This window comes from Plectropomus leopardus, chromosome 4 (genome assembly GCF_026936395.1).
Source record: "Plectropomus leopardus strain MGB_pleo_1.0 chromosome 4, ASM2693639v1, whole genome shotgun sequence".
Lineage (NCBI taxonomy): Eukaryota > Metazoa > Chordata > Actinopteri > Perciformes > Serranidae > Plectropomus > Plectropomus leopardus.
In genome coordinates this window covers 19,100,316-19,118,676 of record NC_142179.1, presented here as the reverse complement: position 1 = coordinate 19,118,676, position 18,361 = coordinate 19,100,316, and the positions used below count along the sequence as shown (strand labels likewise).

The 18,361-nt window shown below is 38.2% G+C and overlaps 3 protein-coding genes across 12 annotated transcripts in view; 1 reads left to right on the top strand and 2 right to left on the bottom strand.

The window, feature by feature from the left end:
• Positions 1–356: 356 nt before the first annotated feature.
• Positions 357–6,611, bottom strand: rfk (riboflavin kinase). Of its 4 annotated transcripts, none has more exons than XM_088076714.1 (5): positions 6,250–6,584; positions 6,028–6,161; positions 4,720–4,871; positions 3,079–3,181; positions 357–2,840 (listed from the first exon to the last, which is right to left on the bottom strand). In XM_088076714.1, exons 2-5 carry the CDS (start codon positions 6,107–6,109, stop codon positions 2,668–2,670), a joined length of 510 nt encoding a protein of 169 aa, XP_087932840.1. In that variant the 5' UTR covers positions 6,110–6,161; positions 6,250–6,584; the 3' UTR covers positions 357–2,667. The 4 variants fall into 4 exon arrangements, with proteins under 4 accessions (XP_087932840.1, XP_087932841.1, XP_087932842.1 ...); XM_088076715.1 differs by having other exon boundaries at positions 6,028–6,149; XM_088076716.1 differs by lacking the exon at positions 6,028–6,161 and having other exon boundaries at positions 6,497–6,611.
• Positions 6,612–11,774: 5,163 nt separating this feature from the next.
• On the top strand, positions 11,775–15,091 carry LOC121944981 (beta-1,3-galactosyl-O-glycosyl-glycoprotein beta-1,6-N-acetylglucosaminyltransferase-like). Its single transcript, XM_042488970.2, has 4 exons — positions 11,775–12,782; positions 12,956–13,049; positions 13,723–14,127; positions 14,246–15,091. Exons 1-4 carry the CDS (start codon positions 12,478–12,480, stop codon positions 14,729–14,731), a joined length of 1,290 nt encoding a protein of 429 aa, XP_042344904.2. The 5' UTR covers positions 11,775–12,477; the 3' UTR covers positions 14,732–15,091.
• The window catches only part of LOC121943888 (uncharacterized), a 45,325-nt gene continuing 41,997 nt past the window's right edge, over positions 15,034–18,361 (bottom strand). For all 7 annotated transcript variants that reach the window (XM_088076704.1, XM_088076709.1, XM_088076710.1 and 4 more), the window contains one exon: positions 15,034–16,980. In XM_088076704.1, the coding sequence (XP_087932830.1) occupies positions 16,950–16,980 (31 nt within the window). In that variant the 3' untranslated portion in view covers positions 15,034–16,949. The remainder of the gene's footprint in view (positions 16,981–18,361) is intronic.

The window sequence follows — 18,361 nt, the reverse complement described above, 5'->3', positions numbered from 1 at the left end:
GGAGATGCATGGGGCTGAAAGAGCAGGCAGAAATACTGATGCAGACTGAGGTATGTCACGCATGTATGAATCAGTGCAGCTGCCTGAACTAGCTCGCAGGCATCGCTCTATTAATATTTGTATCTGTGCATAATTACTGACACTTATTAGCACAATAACGGCATTCATGTGGTTATCAGATAATTTTGGAGTCCCAAAAAGATCCCTTAGCTGTTTCAAATTTCCAAAAGGTCAGCCATGTGAATATGATGTAATATTTAAAGCTTTTTTTCCAATGCTTTTCGGATTTAGAATAAAGGGTATTTCTGTTACATCTCACCCTTACATGGACATAAAAAATTAACCAATAAATGAAATAAATTTGACAAAACTATTTATTTGATTAAATTACAGATAACACAAGAATGAAACATATAAGAGGTGTTGAACCTTTAGCTGTATGTTCAGTAACCCTGGTCCCTGTGTAAACTAGATAAAATGATCGCAACATATGAGCCTCGAGAACATCTGACCCTACAGCAGCAGGGGTTAAATGTGTCAGGGTTGTGAAAACATCCCTCTTAAAGTTCCAGTGTGTAGGATTTAGTAAATGACAGTGGCTGACACAAAAATATAAATGGCCCTATCTAGAGTGAGTGTTTGGTTTGTCTGTGCTGGGCTACTGTGGAAAAACATGGCGGATTTGTGGGAGAGGACTTGCTCCATATGTAGATATAAAAGGCTCATTCCAAAGTAACAGAAACACAATGATTCTTATCCTCAGGTGATTATAAACTAATGCAAACATAGTTCTGAATATTATATGCCAGTTCTGCCAACAGATGGCCCTGAATCCTACACACTAGCCCTTTAAAATCTTTGACAGGTTTGAAGCAGTAGCACATTACAATTCAAAGTTACAGTGAGAGTCCTTCGGTACATTAATTGCTTTAAAGGATGAATATAATGAATAATGTAGTGTTCAGCATGGAGGAATAGCTTTCACACGGCAGTCGATTTGATGACTGACATGACACGATTGCAGTGAAGTACTGCTTCCTGTATTGATTCTTTCAGTCATTTCCCTCTCAGTAAAGAAACTGATAAAAAGGAAAAGTACAAAAACTTCCAGACTGAGAATAGAAAGGTACCTGGATAACTAAAATATAACACAGACTTAAATCCAAATTATCACATAGCTATACTCTTATATTTCATTCATTTAAAACAATTATTTACAAGGCTTCTAAGACCTTTACACACTTGTGTTAGGTTTGTAAAAGCTAAACAAGTGCAGGCGCGCACACGAACAAACACACACAGACCTAAAAAGCATTGTAATGAGAGCTAGTTTTTGAACACATTTGTAAAAAAAATTTAAAGACCTCAAGAAAAAATGAAACTGTGATGTATATATTTAGGCAAGATCAAGAATATTCTTGTGGGTTTTTCTGCATGATCGTCCTTTTGAATATATTTATGGTATAAATTTAAAGTCCATACTGATCTTGCCCTTTGTAAATATCAGAGCAGGGAACAGGGGCTGTGGGCCTTACACTTCATCTCCAATCACCTGTCAATGTTTTACTATCAGTAACAAACCCACAGAAACTAACAGACTGTAGGTCTAAACATTAAGCAGCTGCAGTAAAAACATTGTGCATAAAAATGTGCTTAGTGATCATCTGCAGCTCTCTACTGACCAAACAGGCTGATACTGGTGAATTTGCTGAAGCTAGTTTAAAAGACTATCGTTGGAGCATGTTTTTGTCAACATTTAAATAAATTACCATTCTGCAGCAAATCAAATAATCCCTATGAGATTTTTTTCCGCAAAATGCATCAAAAACCCCAAATTCAATCTCTGATTTGATGTAATAAACTTGTTGTTTTGTTGGGCAGTGATAAACAATAGAGGGTTGGTTTCACACTGGAAAAACATTTTCTCTCAAGGAAAATGAGAAGAGGAAGCAAGGATACTTTAAAAACATAAAATTTACATCATTTATAATTTAATCTCCCCCTCTTCACACAGAAGCCTTGCATTTAGTCTCATTGTTGCATAAAGTCATACAACAACCAGTGATTTTGTTAAAGATGATGGTGCCCAAACCTTCTGACACAGAAGCATATGTCAGCAGATAGGAAATTATAAATATCGAATTTTTCAATGTTGGCTATGTAGTCTTCACAGAGTTTGGTTATTGTTTACGGTCCATTTCGTTACATACAGATCATTACAAAATTTTATGTTTGGGTCACCTTCATCCTAAAATTTGTAGTTTTAGGTACCTTCTCATATAAAAGACTCAAACTATACAGCCGGACCATTGACACCGAAGAGATTTATACACAATGATGCTGTTAGATGAGGCAATCTGGTTCTGATATATACCCATACAGGAAGATAAACGGTTCTTCAAACACGGACACAATGAGGAAATAAAAGAAAAACACAATTTAAAAAAGATATTGATGATGAAGTCCATCTGCTGCCTTGACAACAGCTAAGAGATCTTAGAATGAGGCTGTGCATTTTAATAAGTGCATACACCTGTGTGTGTATAGAATCCTTTGTGTTTTTCTAGTGTGTGTGTGTGTGTGTGTGTGTGTGTGTGTGTGTGTGTGTGTGTGTGTGTGTGTGTGTGTGTGTGTGTCTGCGTGCAGTGCAACAGTCACGGCCAGCTGTCAGTGACCATTCATAATAGTCTGTGATGTGGAAGCGCTAGTGTGGGGCAGTGCTGAGGATGAGCTGGGAGCACTGGTGAAGAAATTGTCGTCTCTCAGTTTGAGATGCTCTGGGAGTTCCAGCTTGGCCTTGGCCTCCTCAATGTCGTTGTTTATGGCTGCAATAAGCGCTTCTATTGCATTCATAAATGAGAGAAATGAAGATATGCAGTAAAACAGTCAGCAAAGAGAGAGAGAAAAGTACAAAGAGACAAATAATGAGCATTCAGAAAGATTGGCTTCATGGTGGGTTAAGAGAAATATGTGTGAGATTAAATCTGGAGGCATGAAAAATCTTAAACTTTTGACTGCCTGCATTCAAAAAAGGGAACGTGTGTGAGATCCCCTGAGAGAAAAATAGAGGTGTCATACCAAGTGAGTTGAAGCTTCTCTCTGGACGGATGTAGCCCACCATGACAACACTCAGAATCTCCCCATAAAAGTCCTCTTTAAATGTGTGAATCACATGGGTCTCCTGGAACAAAATAATATGATTTAGTACTGTAACTGTAAAATGTCATTTACTGAATTTTTACTTTTGTGTATACCATAATGTATTATGCTGGGTTCACACTTGAGATGTGATGGAACATTGAACGGGATCAATGTTTCAATTCAGTGATTAACAATCCAATAGTATGAATGCAAAGTGAAAACTGTGATACATGTCATCATCTTAAAAATACGCCTTTAGTTTGAAATGCCCATGGCAAGTCTGTGTCACAGTTTTCATCCAAGCCCACCTAAATATTTAAACAGTGCTAGCAACCTAACACTAGTGACCTCAGCAGTCAGGGAAAGACAATAACATTATTTACTAGTAATGTTTAACATAATTTGCAGACCGCTGAAATGAATAGAATCACAATCCATTCATTTACACCTCTCGATTACACTGAAAGCTGAAGCAGCACAAAGTGCACCAGTTTTCTGTGGAGTGTTGCCTGCTACCCTTTTTGTCCGTGTTAACTAACACACAGGACGCACGGCAGCAGAGGCAGCCCACGACCCACAGTGATAGATTCAGCGTCTGGTGTATTTTTGTTGCATGCAGCAAGCACATCTTGCAAGAAAACAAACTGATAATCTAACAGAGAGCCGGGGAGACGAGCATTCGTGCACACATGCGCACACACACACACACGAGCAGACACAGCTCTACGTGTAATTAGAAAAGACAGAGGAGCAGTTTTGTTTGCTGACTGGTGTACAGACATGCTCTCCTGGTGTGAACAGCCAGGCCGCTGCTTACACAACAACTAACAAATGGCAGATCAAGATGCTTCCACGTCCAATGTTACCATGATGTGAGAATGGCTTACATTTAACCCTGTTTCTGCATGTGAAATTAGTAAAAATACGGAAGTTGCAAAAGAAAGAATGAAAATGGCTGTGTATGGGGTGTGTATGAATATGCAATACTGTTTTAATAATAAGAAACTTTCTTTTTTTTTTAAATGGCCATGTAGAAAAACGATAAATGAGTGCCCTGGGGGGCCCCAATACGTCATCAGCACCATGGGCAGAACCAACACTATCGCCCAACATCATAGATTATTTAATTTTGCTCCTCTCATTCTTAAAACCCCAGCAAAACGAGTATGTTTGAATAACTACGCAACACAGCTGACTTAAAATGACGTTATTTTCGGGTGAATACATTGGTTTCTGGTGATTGTTTAGGGAAAATATAATAACCCGGCAATTGGTTAGAGTGGACCCAATGTCAGAATGAAGATGGAAACAGAGCGTCAAGAGATGACAATTCCATCTGATATCAGGCAACAACATGCGCTTTCACTTTACAGAGCAGATGTTACTCCAAAATATTTTTCTCCCTCTGTGGGAAAATGTACTCCAATAGCACAGCCGTGGTCTTGTGACTTCACAATCACTGCCTTCAAACCCTAAATTGTCAAAGACCTTTTAAAATCTTATAAATAGATTTGCAATGCGCACGCCATCTCTCTGACTAAAACACAGATCATGCAGATTTTTTTTTTTTATACTGACCATGGACTTCTTGGTGTTTTTGTAGTAAGGGTTCCAGCCAATGCTCATCACCATCTTGTAGACATCACCATTACCGACGCAGGCCCAGCCATAGTAGATCCCTGTGCCAATGTCTGCTGGAAGATTGTCCACCACCGAGTCAGGGAAGTTGGCTGGAAATGGGAGAAAGAGTCAGAAAAGGCTTCGTATGTACTGTCAGCTAGAGAACCGCTATTCCTGAAATTAAGTAAGCGCCCTACTTGGGGTCACCTCTAAGCAGACAAAGATATCTTTTTAAACCAGAGAACTCTATTTATAGAAACCGTTTAGCTCATTGGTAAGATAACCAGGGTTAGTTTTGGTTGGTAAAATTCTAAAAATGAATCGATATTTGATATTTTTGATTAGGACTGATGTTGGTTAAAAAATTAACTCAATGACATAAGAAAATAATATTAATGTATATATTTTTTTAAAGCTTGATTTTGAAAAGGGCATACTGTGCGCAGAGCGACAGGCGTAAGCGGGCCCTAAGAGTTATTTTATCACTATAATTAAGATTAGGAACCATTTTTAAAAAGTAAGTACTTGTAAAATGTCTTCCTTTTGAAAATAACTAAAATAAAGGTGTGAATCTCTGTCCAGTTCTAAACAACTCATTCAGGCAATGAAAACACAATCATCCTTGTTTTCAGGTGATTATAATTGAGTAAAAACATATGAATATTAGTGACTAGCATTTCTGACCTAAACACTGGGCCTTTGAGTCAAAAATATTTCGAAACCAATTTGAACAGATTAAACTTATATTTTGAAAGGCACTGCTGTATCATATGTGTATGCATGTATGTATATATATATATATATATATAAAACAACAATACAATATGTATTATTACATAACGAGCATATGATGTTACTACATATTTCTAAGAACAGCCATAATTGCATAATAGCTTTGACTACTATCAGGCTTTATCATCTCACAAGTGCCGTTCACCTTACTCAACTCACAGTTACAGCAGTCAAAAAAAAGGAGACGCGTGCTCATTGCGTAAACCAGTGTCGTCATCAATACCGCTCGGTGAATTGCTAACTTAACGTCAGAAACGTCAATGAATGATCAATAATGAGGTATCTGATGAACCTTCCGGGACAGGCTGGCGGACACTAAGGTCTTAACCACAGACTGACCATGTTAATTATCTGCAGGTACTCTCTCTAGCTGCTCTGGACCGATTCAGGCTGACCTTACGTCACCTACGTTAACCATGGTATAGGTTAGCAACTCAAAAGCTCATACAGATCAAAGAAAGATGATTAACTCACCTGTGGGTATACCCAGTTCTTTGCTTCCTCTCCCGAAGCCTCGGATGACCTCTCCGCGGCAGAAAAACGGAAGGCTTTTCATGACTAGCTCCTCGATAACAGCTGGCTATCGTAGATGGAGGCTACAGAATGACCTCGAAACACACAAGGAAGTCGGACCGGCTAATCAGCCAACTCTAGTGGCTAGCGACTGTTAGACAGTCAGGAAAATAAAGATCTTACCCTTGTAGATTTTCAGGTCCGTCCTTGCTTTTAGCTCTACCCTCACCTGCCTGACTAGCTTGGTCGAGTTGGATAAAGTTGAACGTCACTAAGCAGCGATGGTAAAACTTCCCCCGCTATGCTAGCTAAGCTAGCTACAGTTAGCTTCAATGGAAGCACCCTACTCCCCTAAAACGGTTCCGTCCAAAGGTTTTGGTTGTACAGTACTCAAAGGATTACAGTCCTGGTTGCCTTTAGGTCTACTCACAGTATGACAGTGAATATGAAGTCCTCGTAATTACATGTGTTGAACACATCTGCCCCCTCGACGCTTTGCTGATGTCATTGACCGCGTGACCAAAGCGGGCCGGGAGTCATGTGTGGCGTTCAGGGGTTGTAGGAAAAATAAGCATTTGCAAATGAGGCATTCACGAACCTATGTAGGGAAATGCGACGCAGTGTCTCGACGTGAAAGTCTTGCCCTTGCGTTCTCCCTATCCAAACCTGACCCAAAGGTTATATACTTATAGTACTTATCAATGTATGGTTGTGTGTTTGAATTATATAGAACTTATTTTTACTTGAAGCACTTACATAATTATATTTTAAATTACTCATATTAGGCTATTTTATATATATATTACATATTATAATACAATATTTAAACCATCATTTGGGCCTACAGCTTTGATCGATTCTCCCAAGCAACGGTGATCCATAAGAGCTACATTTTTCAGCTGCCCCTCCTGAGCATGTGGTACAAAAATCCTGACTTTTTATTTTATTTTATTAAGAAAAAACAAAACATTATGGTTTATTTTTTTGTTTGTTTTTTAACCAGAAAAACTTAAAGTACTTTTTACTCATCAAGTCCTGGTGGTCCTCATGCGCCCGTGAGGTGAATTAGGAGTAATTGGGACATAAGGTCAAATGAGACAGTATAACTATACAGGGTTTATTTTCTAATTTTTTTTAGTGATTTTTTCTTTCTTTTTGTTGCTTTTTAGCTGTGAAACCACACAATCAAAATGCATGGAATATGCAACAGGAAAGGAAAAAAAATGTAGTTAAAATAAATTATGCAATAACCGTTCAGCCTGAATCAGTGATCAAATTTGCCATCTAAATCAAAGTTACAAAAATATGATTTGGGGTGGATGTTACAACTCCTTGGAATTTGATAAAGACGAACCATCTCAAATGGTTAGGTAACATCTTCAGCAGGCCTCCTACAGAAATATATCACTTGATGGCCTTTTTTTTAAAAAAAAAAAAAATCATAGCAAGAAAGCTTACAGAGGGGAGAAAATTTATAAACTGTCCCCAAACACCCTTCATTCACCCAGTCTCTCCCAAACCTAACCATTGAGAGAGGCACTACATTAACAGGGATAAAACACTGTTTGATTGCTTTTCTGTTGATAATGGCCTGCCTGAGGATATACCATACAGTGTATAATAAGCTTATAGAGAGCCTGTCTGTCAGGTTTGTTGGTAGTTTGTTTTGGCGTTTCAAACCACAAGAGGGCGACACAAGGGCCATACTTTCCAAAGCACCTAAGCCATGGCCTCAGACAAACTTTTAAAAATGTGTCCTCAGTTTAAATGTGGTCCCAGTTTAACTCCCTGTACTGTACCTTGGGTGTGTAGCCCACTCGTTCTAACTATTCAGATCTGATATGGTTTAATATGGTTTAAAATTGTTCTTAAAAATAATTTTAACTTCAATTTTAACAATATTAGGTTACATTGTGCCTGTTAAGAAGAGTATCAGAGGTGAACCTTTACATTATCTCAGCTTGAAAAATAAATGAATGAATAATGACACATAAGAGGGAAATACAGAGATCATTAAGCAATAATTAAAAACTGTATGGTTGTGCCAATGTAATTTAATTTGGCATAAAGTTCTGCATAAATACATCCATACATCAATTAGTATCAGATTATTCAGGCAGGGCTGCAGCATCACCATGAGCCCAGAAAAATACAGAGCACCCAAACTTCAAATTATTTTAGCATGCATGAATGAGAGTGTTTTTTCTTGATCATTCATCTGATTTTATAATCCTATTTCATGGCATGAAGCACAGTTGATATGTTAATAAAATGTAACAGCAGCATTACATTCAAATGGTCCACACATATTAAATACATATTTTCATACAATATGGTTGCATATAAATGTAGAAATTGGTCCTGAGGTATAACGTGTAACCTTTGGTAATATTTGTCCATGATGCAATTATGATGGTCTACACCTTAGTTATACAGTGCATTTAAACATGAAGGTCTTATCACTCACACCCTCACGTGTATATATTTATACAGATAAACATGACTAAGCATACCTAAGTGTTGACACACCATAACCTTTTGAATTCGTTGTAAGTGTTTCTCCAAATCTCTGCACTTATTTCTAATAATCCAGTACACTGGAGCATAATCCCCAAACAGCCAGAACTTGTAACTAAAAAACAAGTTGATGTTTGAAATGTTTAGAATCCACTACTAAATTCATGGCAAACCAATTTTTTTGTCATTATGCAAATTGACAGTGTTATAGTTTCACTGAACCTAGTCATTTTGATAAGTTTAATTAGATGTCATTTAGTTAGTTACAATTTAGAAATAAAACATATTTTAGGAATTATGGTATGCTTGACAGGTATTTCTGGAAATAACATTTATCAAAAATCTCCCATGTCCCCTACAGCGCTACGATTCAAATTACCCCTGGGGTTACTTCTCCATCTTCTCCATCTACTTCTTGTATTTGTATTTATTCACAGCGTCACATGTCCTTATATGTTCCTCTGAATCAAAAGGTTACAAACTATGCTCTCTGACAGTTTTTATTTACTTTTTCTTCACAGCGTCCTTGTTCAGGTGTAGATTTATGATAAGAAACAAGGGAACAAAACCTGATATGAAGCAACAGCCATTATCAGCGTGGTCTTATGTATTTGCATAGTTGGTGGAACTGTAAACTGCCTGTTTCGTAAGACTAGATTAATGTTATGTGATTAATGTTCTTATTATGATGCTTTGCTATTTTAAATGGTGCTACAGTATATAAAGGAAAGAAAAACAAACAAACAGATGTGTCAAGGTGTGGGATTAGACATGAAGAGCCCATGTGACTTTCATAATAAGAGCATACAACTGTTACAATATTAGGAGAGGTAAACTTATTCCTGCTGGCACTATAGGATAAAGCTTCAATGCCCAGAGTCAAGCCTGCAGGAACAGCACTGCAATGGTCTGTTTTGAAAAAAATGAAAATAATCAGGACCAAATTTGAGCAGATCTGTGCATGTTCACAATTTAAATATTAATAATCAGGGTTTTTTGCTCTATATTTTACAAATATTAGAGGAATGCTGAAGACCATTAAGATTAAAATTATAAACATCCTGAGAGAAAGCCTTGCTTTCATAGCCAATTGTGCCCCGGGCATTTACCCATGAACAGACCCCTGAACAAGTGCATCCAGCAGGTTTAGAAGAGAGAGAGAGAGAGAGAGAGAGAGAGAGAGAGAGAGAGAGAGAGAGAGAGAGAGGGAGCTGAAGACAGACACAGAGACAGAGACAGAGACAGAGGGAGCCACATCAGATCTGCTGCTTGCTGTTACAGGTAGGACAGGCACTTAAGTATTCTGTTGTTAAGGTGAACAAATTGTAAATGACTTTATTTTATTGTTTTTGCCTAAATAACGTAATGTACATGATGTCATAGTGGTTCACTCAGCACATAGGAACTACAAACAGCAGTTTTGTTTGTTAAGTTATAGCCCCTGTCATGAAATAACAGATATGTAAAAAGAAAGAAAAAAATAAGACACATGTAAGGGCAAAAGGGGTGTAAAAAAAGTATGATTCAAATCAGTGTTGTTAAGTAATATTCTGAAAAAAGTTAAACAACTTGCCTTACAGTCTATCTCATGGAACATGATAGTGCAATTTGAGAAAGGAAAACTAATTGTTGCAACTTTATAGGATAGGCTGGGAGGACATCTTTTAAAAATCTGGAAATAGTAAATAAAGTAAAGATTACTTTTCCCAGTTGACCTGGATCCTCAGTTGCCTGATTTCTTAGGTGCATGGGAGGGATATTCTACTCTGCATTAAATAGGGTTGGAACTGTAAAAGTGAATTAAAATACTTCCAAATGTTAGCCTCTTTTAAGAACATTGAATCATTGTCCAGACCTCAGAGTTGTGCAGCAATTCAAAAATACAGAATTGAATTAAAGGGCAATTCAGTCTGATTATCAGTTCCCAAAATGTACAAATGGACAAAATGCAATTTAATCATGTAAATCATCACCAGAGTAAATGTAATTTGGTTTCTTCATCCAAAAGAAAACATGCATCTAAAGACAATTTGCAGGGAATAAGTACAGTATGTTAAGAGATTCCTTTACATCACTGAGGAGTGGAATTTACTGAATCTGGAAGAACAAGCCCAGCCAGCTATATTTAAAGATTTTCTTTCAAGAGTGATGTCAATGTAAAGCAAAGTAAAGCCCCCCTAACCGGAACATCCCGTTTAGCATACAGGGTTTTACGTGTGTATCTGACTTTGTTTGAAAAATCCAACAGATTTTATTCTTCCTTTCTTCTTTATGCTAAAACTCTTTTAAAGGCAAAAAAATCTTGTTTAATTTACTTGACCAATTCAAACACAATTTAAAAATTCAAAATTTCTTTTCCAGAATTAAATCTAAGGAGATATTTTTTTTTTTATATATGGCTTTTTTGATTAAAGCCATATAGGACAAAGGAGGAAAAAGATGTTTGACTTTTATCATGGTCAGATTATGAGACAATGAGGCCCATTGGAACAGTCATGCAATAGATTTTATAGTTTGACAAATGGCATTGATATTTTTTTGGTTTTAAGTTGTGTTAAAAAACAAGAATCCAACATCTTCCAAATGTCTTAAAAACATCATCTTAACTTACAATAACAAAAGCTATAGAGAACCAGCCCAGATTCTGTAAAACAACATGATGAAAAATTCTACACCACGTGATATTTTAACATTGGTAAACAATTACAAGTTTGACAGCTTCATTTTCTTTCCACCTAAAACGTAATGTCCATCCAATCTAAGAGTCCAGCATCTTTCTGAGTCATAATGACATCCGGTGCCAGCTGGGATCTCTCTGTGGTTTTGTGTCTATGTAGTTTTTTTTTGTCAGTGGTTGTTTTGCCCCTTTTTGTAGTCTTTTGTGTCTTTTTGTAGTTGCTTTGTGTCTCTTTCTAGTCAGTTTGTTGGTTTGTTTGTTATAGGCTCCCCATTAGCTGGGCCCAAAACTACAACTAGTCTTCTTGGATCCACTTTACAGACACATTTCCTCATATTCATATTCATTTGTTTGTAATATATCATTAAAGATGTAGTCCTCCTCGGTAGCCTTTTCACCTAGTATACTAGTAGTGTAATCTACTTGTCAAAAATTTACTTGACTAAACATAGAAGTAGTTTTGGAATTTTTTCATTTCAACTTTAGAGGGCTGAAAAGTAGAGTCTGCCTTTCGTTTATCTCCATATCTTAACATTATCTACTGTGTTACATGAACTTTGCTTTATGGTCGCCTTAATATTTCATACTTGAAAATCACTTCTCTTATCTCATTTCCAGGTGGAGTAACATGTGGAGTGACTATCTGCATCGATTTATAATAATAGGAACTTACTGACACGTTGTTATTATTCCACTAACATAATTTCTAGTCATGCTGGAGTACATTTAATCACAGCACTGAGCAATCAGTACAAAAGCTCCTATACACTCTCGTACTCTGATGAAGACACAGTGGTGATGAGATGTCTGCACAATAAAGACTGTGAACTGATCAGTGAGCCCCAGCTCTTTACTTATGACTTGGAAAGTCATTGTACTCAAGCTGAGAATCGCCTGATTTGGCCACATGCTACTGGATGATGCTTGGGGAACCCCGTTTCAACTTGCACCTATACACTGTGCCACAGAACAAAGCCTCCATCAGATTTATTTAAAATCTTATTCTTAAATAATATTTTAAATTAGAGATAAACAGCAGAGCATGTACCAAGTCTATTGAAATGATTCATAGGCCAAATTCATTTTAAGTAGCCCTACACGATGTTTTAAAATGCACAAAATAAATCAGTGACTGTAGAAAAGAAATATAAAGACTAAGCACAGCTGGACTACATACAGAACTCACACAAGTTTCTTAGTTGACGTCCTCTGCTGAAATGATGACACGACTAAAAAAGGGCCAGTTGCTCCTGAAGCTCACCTTTGTACTGGGATCACTATGGATGTTTGCCCTGCTAATTCACCCCAAAGGGAGCTGGGATCCTACATTCACCCTCAGGTACAGCTGGCTGGAGTACACAGACGCTGATGGCGGCCCAGAGAAAGTGTGCAACTGTTCAGCAATCCTGCAGGGAGACAGAGAGGCAGTGGAGCACGCAAAGTTACTGACCATCACTAAAGACTTCCAAAAGAGTGTCCAGATCCCCGATGAGTACTATATCCATGCAACCAAAGACTGCAGGTGTGTTGCTCTAAGCTACAGGTTTCAGCAATTGTATAACTGTGATATATTAGTTCAATGTACTGAATAATAGAAATCAATATTTGTTAAAGGTTGTGTATTTACAGGAAATAAAAGTTACACATGAAATACTTACCAAAGATTAATATTTGTTTGATGCTGTGCATTTGCAGACAATTCAAGTTAAGCAGGAAGTACTTAACTTTCCCATTAAGCCAGGAAGAGGAGGAATTCCCTTTGGCTTACTCCATGGTTGTACATCATAAGGTATGTAAGTTCTAAAGCCTAACTTTATATTATCAACAATCATTGATTAAAGTGGCACTCCACTAATTTCAGACACAGAGTTTAGTTTATAGTCCAAGTAATGCTTCTCAGTCTATGAAAAACAATGAATAATGTCCCATGGTCCTCTGGAGGAAGCTTTCCAGGGCGTTTGATAATCAAGGTTATTTCAGCTTTACATTGAGAGGTTTCACTGGTTCATAGCTGGGGGTCTAGAGTTTGAGTTTTTGTATTGTTTCAGAGAGAAAGAAAAGAGAAATCAGAGAGAAATGAAAAGTACCCTTTTGGTGCGCTTCAGCCTCTTGTGATCAAAATGAGTATTAGAAAAAAAAAAACTTACAAAAATAAGCCTTACTTTCCTTGCTGGCACTTGCTGGCATATATGTTGCACCATCACAACAAGAAGAACCACATCACCATTGCCTGCGGTGCAGGAGAAGAATAGTACCATAATAATAATAGTACCATACCTGCTGCTTTAGTTCTGTCTCTTGTGAACCCCCCCCCCCCAATTTAATGGAATGGAGCAATGTTAAATTGCTGGAGTGACCCTTTAAATTGTCCCCAAAATAAAGCAAATACATGTAACAATATGTACATATACATATACATATACAACATACACAAAACAAAACTGTTTTTTCATGTATTCTAGGTGCAGAACTTTGAGCGACTGCTGCGAGCCATCTATGCACCTCAAAATATCTATTGTGTCCACGTAGACAATAAAACAGAAGCTTCAGTCTTCTCCGCCATCAGTGCCATTACTTCCTGTTTCCCAAATGTCTTCTTGGTCAGCCAGACTGTGAGTGTAGTCTATGCTGCATGGACGCGAGTGCAGGCTGATCTTAACTGTATGGCTGATCTCTATAATGCCAAAACGAAATGGAAATACTTCATCAACCTTTGTGGCCAGGATTTCCCACTGAAGACCAACTTGGAGATTGTCCAGGCACTGCGTTCACTGAGGGGTGCTAACAGCTTGGAGTCAGAGAAACTGCCTGCACAAAAGCAGTGGAGGGTGTCAAATGCTTATCACATAGTTGATGGGCAAATCAAGGTACTTCTGGAGATTTTTGTGTTACATAACCATATTAATATGTTGCACTATTAACTTTGTAACTTTCCATTCAGATTGACTTAAATAGTCATCAACATCACTATTTTAACTTTCTCAGGAAGCAGGAAAGACAAAGGAGCCACCTCCCTTCAACCTGCCCATTATGTCAGGAAATGCTTACATAGTGGTTACCCGAGGCTACATCCGCAGCGTGTTGGAGGACAACCGAATACAGACACTTATGGAGTGGGCCAAAGACACCTTCAGCCCTGATGAGTTTCTCTGGGCAACCATTCAAAGAATGCCTGGTGTTCCTGGCTCGACGTGGCCCAACTCCAAATTCGACATGACAGACATCAATGCGATCGCGAGGCTGGTAAAGTGGGAGGGCCATGAGGGGCCCCAGGGTTCGCTGGAGGCAGTGTACCCAGAATGTGAAGGCAGTCATGTCAGGTCGATATGTGTTTATGGTGCCGGAGACCTGCAGTGGATGCTTAATCAGCATCACCTCTTTGCCAATAAGTTTGACGCAGACACGGATCCCATTGCTATCCACTGTTTGGAGAGGTATCTGAGACAGAAGGCACTAGCTGAGTTACATTAGGTGTACTTGACAATTATTCTGGCAACCAGGAATGAGTCAAACAAATTTTGACTCATTGTTTCATAGCTTCGCAAGCTATTTTATCTATTTTTTCTGCAGAGAAAGTCAAATAAAACCTATTTCAAGATACTTTTTAAAAGTATTTATATTTGGAATATTATTCTATATGGCTGTTTGTTATGGTAAGCCAGTGCGAGTGCATGTAACCCCTGTGTTTGTATCCCACTGACAAGCTAATCACAGCCACTCTGCATTAAGGCTTACATTGGTTCAATGTTAAAAAGTCTGTGCAGACAGGGTACTTCTGATTTTTATGCAATGAGCAATGTGTTTATTGTGTTGTGTGGTATACGTTTGTACTTTTGAAGAGGACACATCTTCAGTGAAGTAAAACATTTGACATATTTTACAACAAATGAATATCTTGCAAGCCACAAACAAATGGATACAAATATGAGAAAAGCAACCTCAATTTGAACAGCAGGCACCATTTCAGCCCAGTCGCCAGAATAAAATGCTAACATTGTATGTTGCTGCAAACAAGTTATGCTATATTTGTACATTTTATATATTATATCAAGGTTTCTAAAGTGATGTAGTTAAGTTTACATGTACATGAGTGTTACATCTAGGCAAGATGGCTTTCACGCAGCAGATAGCAGCGAACCACTGCTCAAGACCAACAGAAGTGGTTACTTTTCAACGAGAGGTTTCTAGCCATGTTGGCAATGACTAATCATAGTATTTTATGCCACAATGCAATGTTTTCCTTACCCAAACCAAGGGGTTTTTGAGCCTATACCTAACTTCACCTTCACCACAACACTGTCCTTTAATAAAAATGAAAATGTAAATACACACTTATAAAACATACAAATTTAACATTCTTGGTTTGCAGAAATGTACAAAGCAAACATGTAATTTACCTGTCTAAGCATCAGTCAACATTTAGAACATCTTTGTCACTCCCCAGCAATCTCTCTCTCTCTCTAACACACACACGCACGCACGCACGCGCGCGCACACACACACACACACACACACACAAAATAAACCATGACTAAAATTACACTGGTACACAGTTCTGCTTTTGGGTGAGTAATGAGATTATCTCATACTGTCGCAACTGAAAGCATGCAACACATTACTGTAGCTACTGAAAACTACGGTGGCCCTGAGAACTTAATGCATTGCTATTTGAGAACACACATGCAAAAACAGAAAACACAATCAAACACAGAAACTTGGCTGAAACTTGCAGTGAATTTCTTAATTTGCTTGTGTTTTGTCTATTGTACATGTTCTTCTTCTTGCATGTGCGCTGAGCTCTCAGGGCCATCGTAGATAATTACTGTTTTGCTACCTTTGCTACCTATGATGTCGCAAATATTTTCACAGTGACATACAGTGTTATTAGAACAGCCCAATTAAAGATTGTACGAGGTGCTAAATAAGATGGCAACATCATGTAAAAACCCACTCTGACTGGAGCCACCTACGTCATCAAAAACTATTCTAATCATATTTTTGAAAACCTCTACTACCTAAAAGACAGCTTAAATATCCCTAAACATTACCATTGACAGAGCGACAGTATAGTAACATCCCGATTAACCAGGCAACACAAACATGTATTTGTAAGAAGATGGGCTGTAATACAACTTATACTTGCATGTGTTTGGTTATAAGGTGAAAGAGTCATGACCCTCGCCATGGCTTCATAAAATCTGCACTTATATTTATCCCCATGGGTTACAACCAGTATGGCAGATGGCGGCTAACAGTATAGATTAATACATGGATATAACAAAGCAAGTTAGTAATTCTTCCGCGTGAATTACATGAGAATAAAACTATTGTTCAAATTAAAGAGTAAGTCAAAGAAAACAATAGAGACAGACTGGGCAACACAAACAAGTGCTGTGTAAGGGACAGTAATACAGGATAAAGCATCTTGTCTTCAGCACAGTGACAGACTCTGCACTGGAAAAACAGTGTTATGTTCGGCACCCTCAGGTTAGTACTTTCTTCAGTGAACAAGCAACTGCCTGATGTTTTGTACTGCAGCATTGTCCTTTCTATCCCGTTGCTAGTTGTTGGTGTAACAACTATTTGCCGTACACATAATGCTCCAGGCAGGCTTATATTCAGATATGCTGCGGCAGGGTACAGCATAATGCAGGAAGAAGATCGGCAGCAGCCAGGTATCTTGAAACTGTCAAACAAAAGAGTTCCCCTTCTTGTCGGCTCTGAGAGGGAGAGAAGTTAAGAAAAAGGAAATTTAGGTAAATATTTGTCATCAAGGCATTAAAATTAAACATTTAAAGCAAAGGGATTACCAATAAAAACTGTATAAACAACAGAAGTCAGAAGCCAGTCTACATACCTGCAAACAACTGAACTGTCATAAATAAATGTTGGCATTGTACCTTTCTGCAAACCCCGGATACCTTACATTTTTACGTCATTATGTAGCAGATAGATATACGGGCAGCACGGTGGTGTAGTGGTTAGCACTGTCGCTTCCTGTTCAAACCCGGGTTGGGGCAAGGTTTGGACCTTGGGCGTTGGGGCCCTTCTGTGCAGAGTTTGCATGTTCTCCTTATGTTTCTCCGGGTTCTCTGGCTTCCTCCCATGTTCCAAAGACATGCAGGTGAGGTTAATTGGGGATTCTAAATTGCCTGTGTCAATGTGAGTGTGAATGGTTGTCTGTCTATATGTGTCAGCCCTGCAAAAGTCTGGCAACCTGTCCGGGGTGTACCCCTGTACCCCACCTCGAGGCTCCTCCACTCCCCCACCCCCAACCCCCCGCGACTGTTATGAGGACAAGCAGTTACAGACAATGTATGAATGAATGCAGCGAATATATAGAAACTTTACGTTTCAACAATGCTGTGGTATACATGTGGTTAGGTTTAGGCAAAAAAATCACTGGCCAATGGTTAGAAAAAGATTATGTCTTGGCTTAAAATAGCTGGTTTGGGGGCCAGGATCCCTGCTTGAAAAGCTGTGATGTCTTAGTAAAAAAAACAACCGCTTTTGTGGCACTATTACTGTTGGAAAAAATGTAACAGGTTGCTAAAAAACAGGCATGTATGGTGGCTAAAAAGCATTCCCAAAAGCCACCCGATGTGAATATTACATCAGGAAGACACTGGACTCTTACACTGGACAGACATTAAATATTGCTTGTAATGAAAATCGTACGTATTTTAAATGTCTAACATGTTAGGATTTCATGTTGTGTGGATGTTTACATTGACATTTTGCAGACATTAGGTTTTGTTCTTGATACCATACTATGTTGTTATTCTATGTCAAGATGAAGCTGGCATGAGACTTATGGAAGACACTGGACTATGGTTACTTCACAACATAACTTAAAACCAACAAAATATCAACGTCATCTGTTGTCAGCGTTCTTCGTTAAATTGACAGTGGCACTAGACTTTTTCCTGACATTGAATTTTGGTCACTAGACGTAAAAATCTAAATTAAAAAAATATCAACTTCCAATGACATTGGTGGCCAGCTGGGTTGGTCTGCAGCTTGACAGGCATCTCACCTAGGTAACATGCCATCCACCCAACATTCTCTCCACCACCTGATAAAAAAGCCAGCTCATATCAC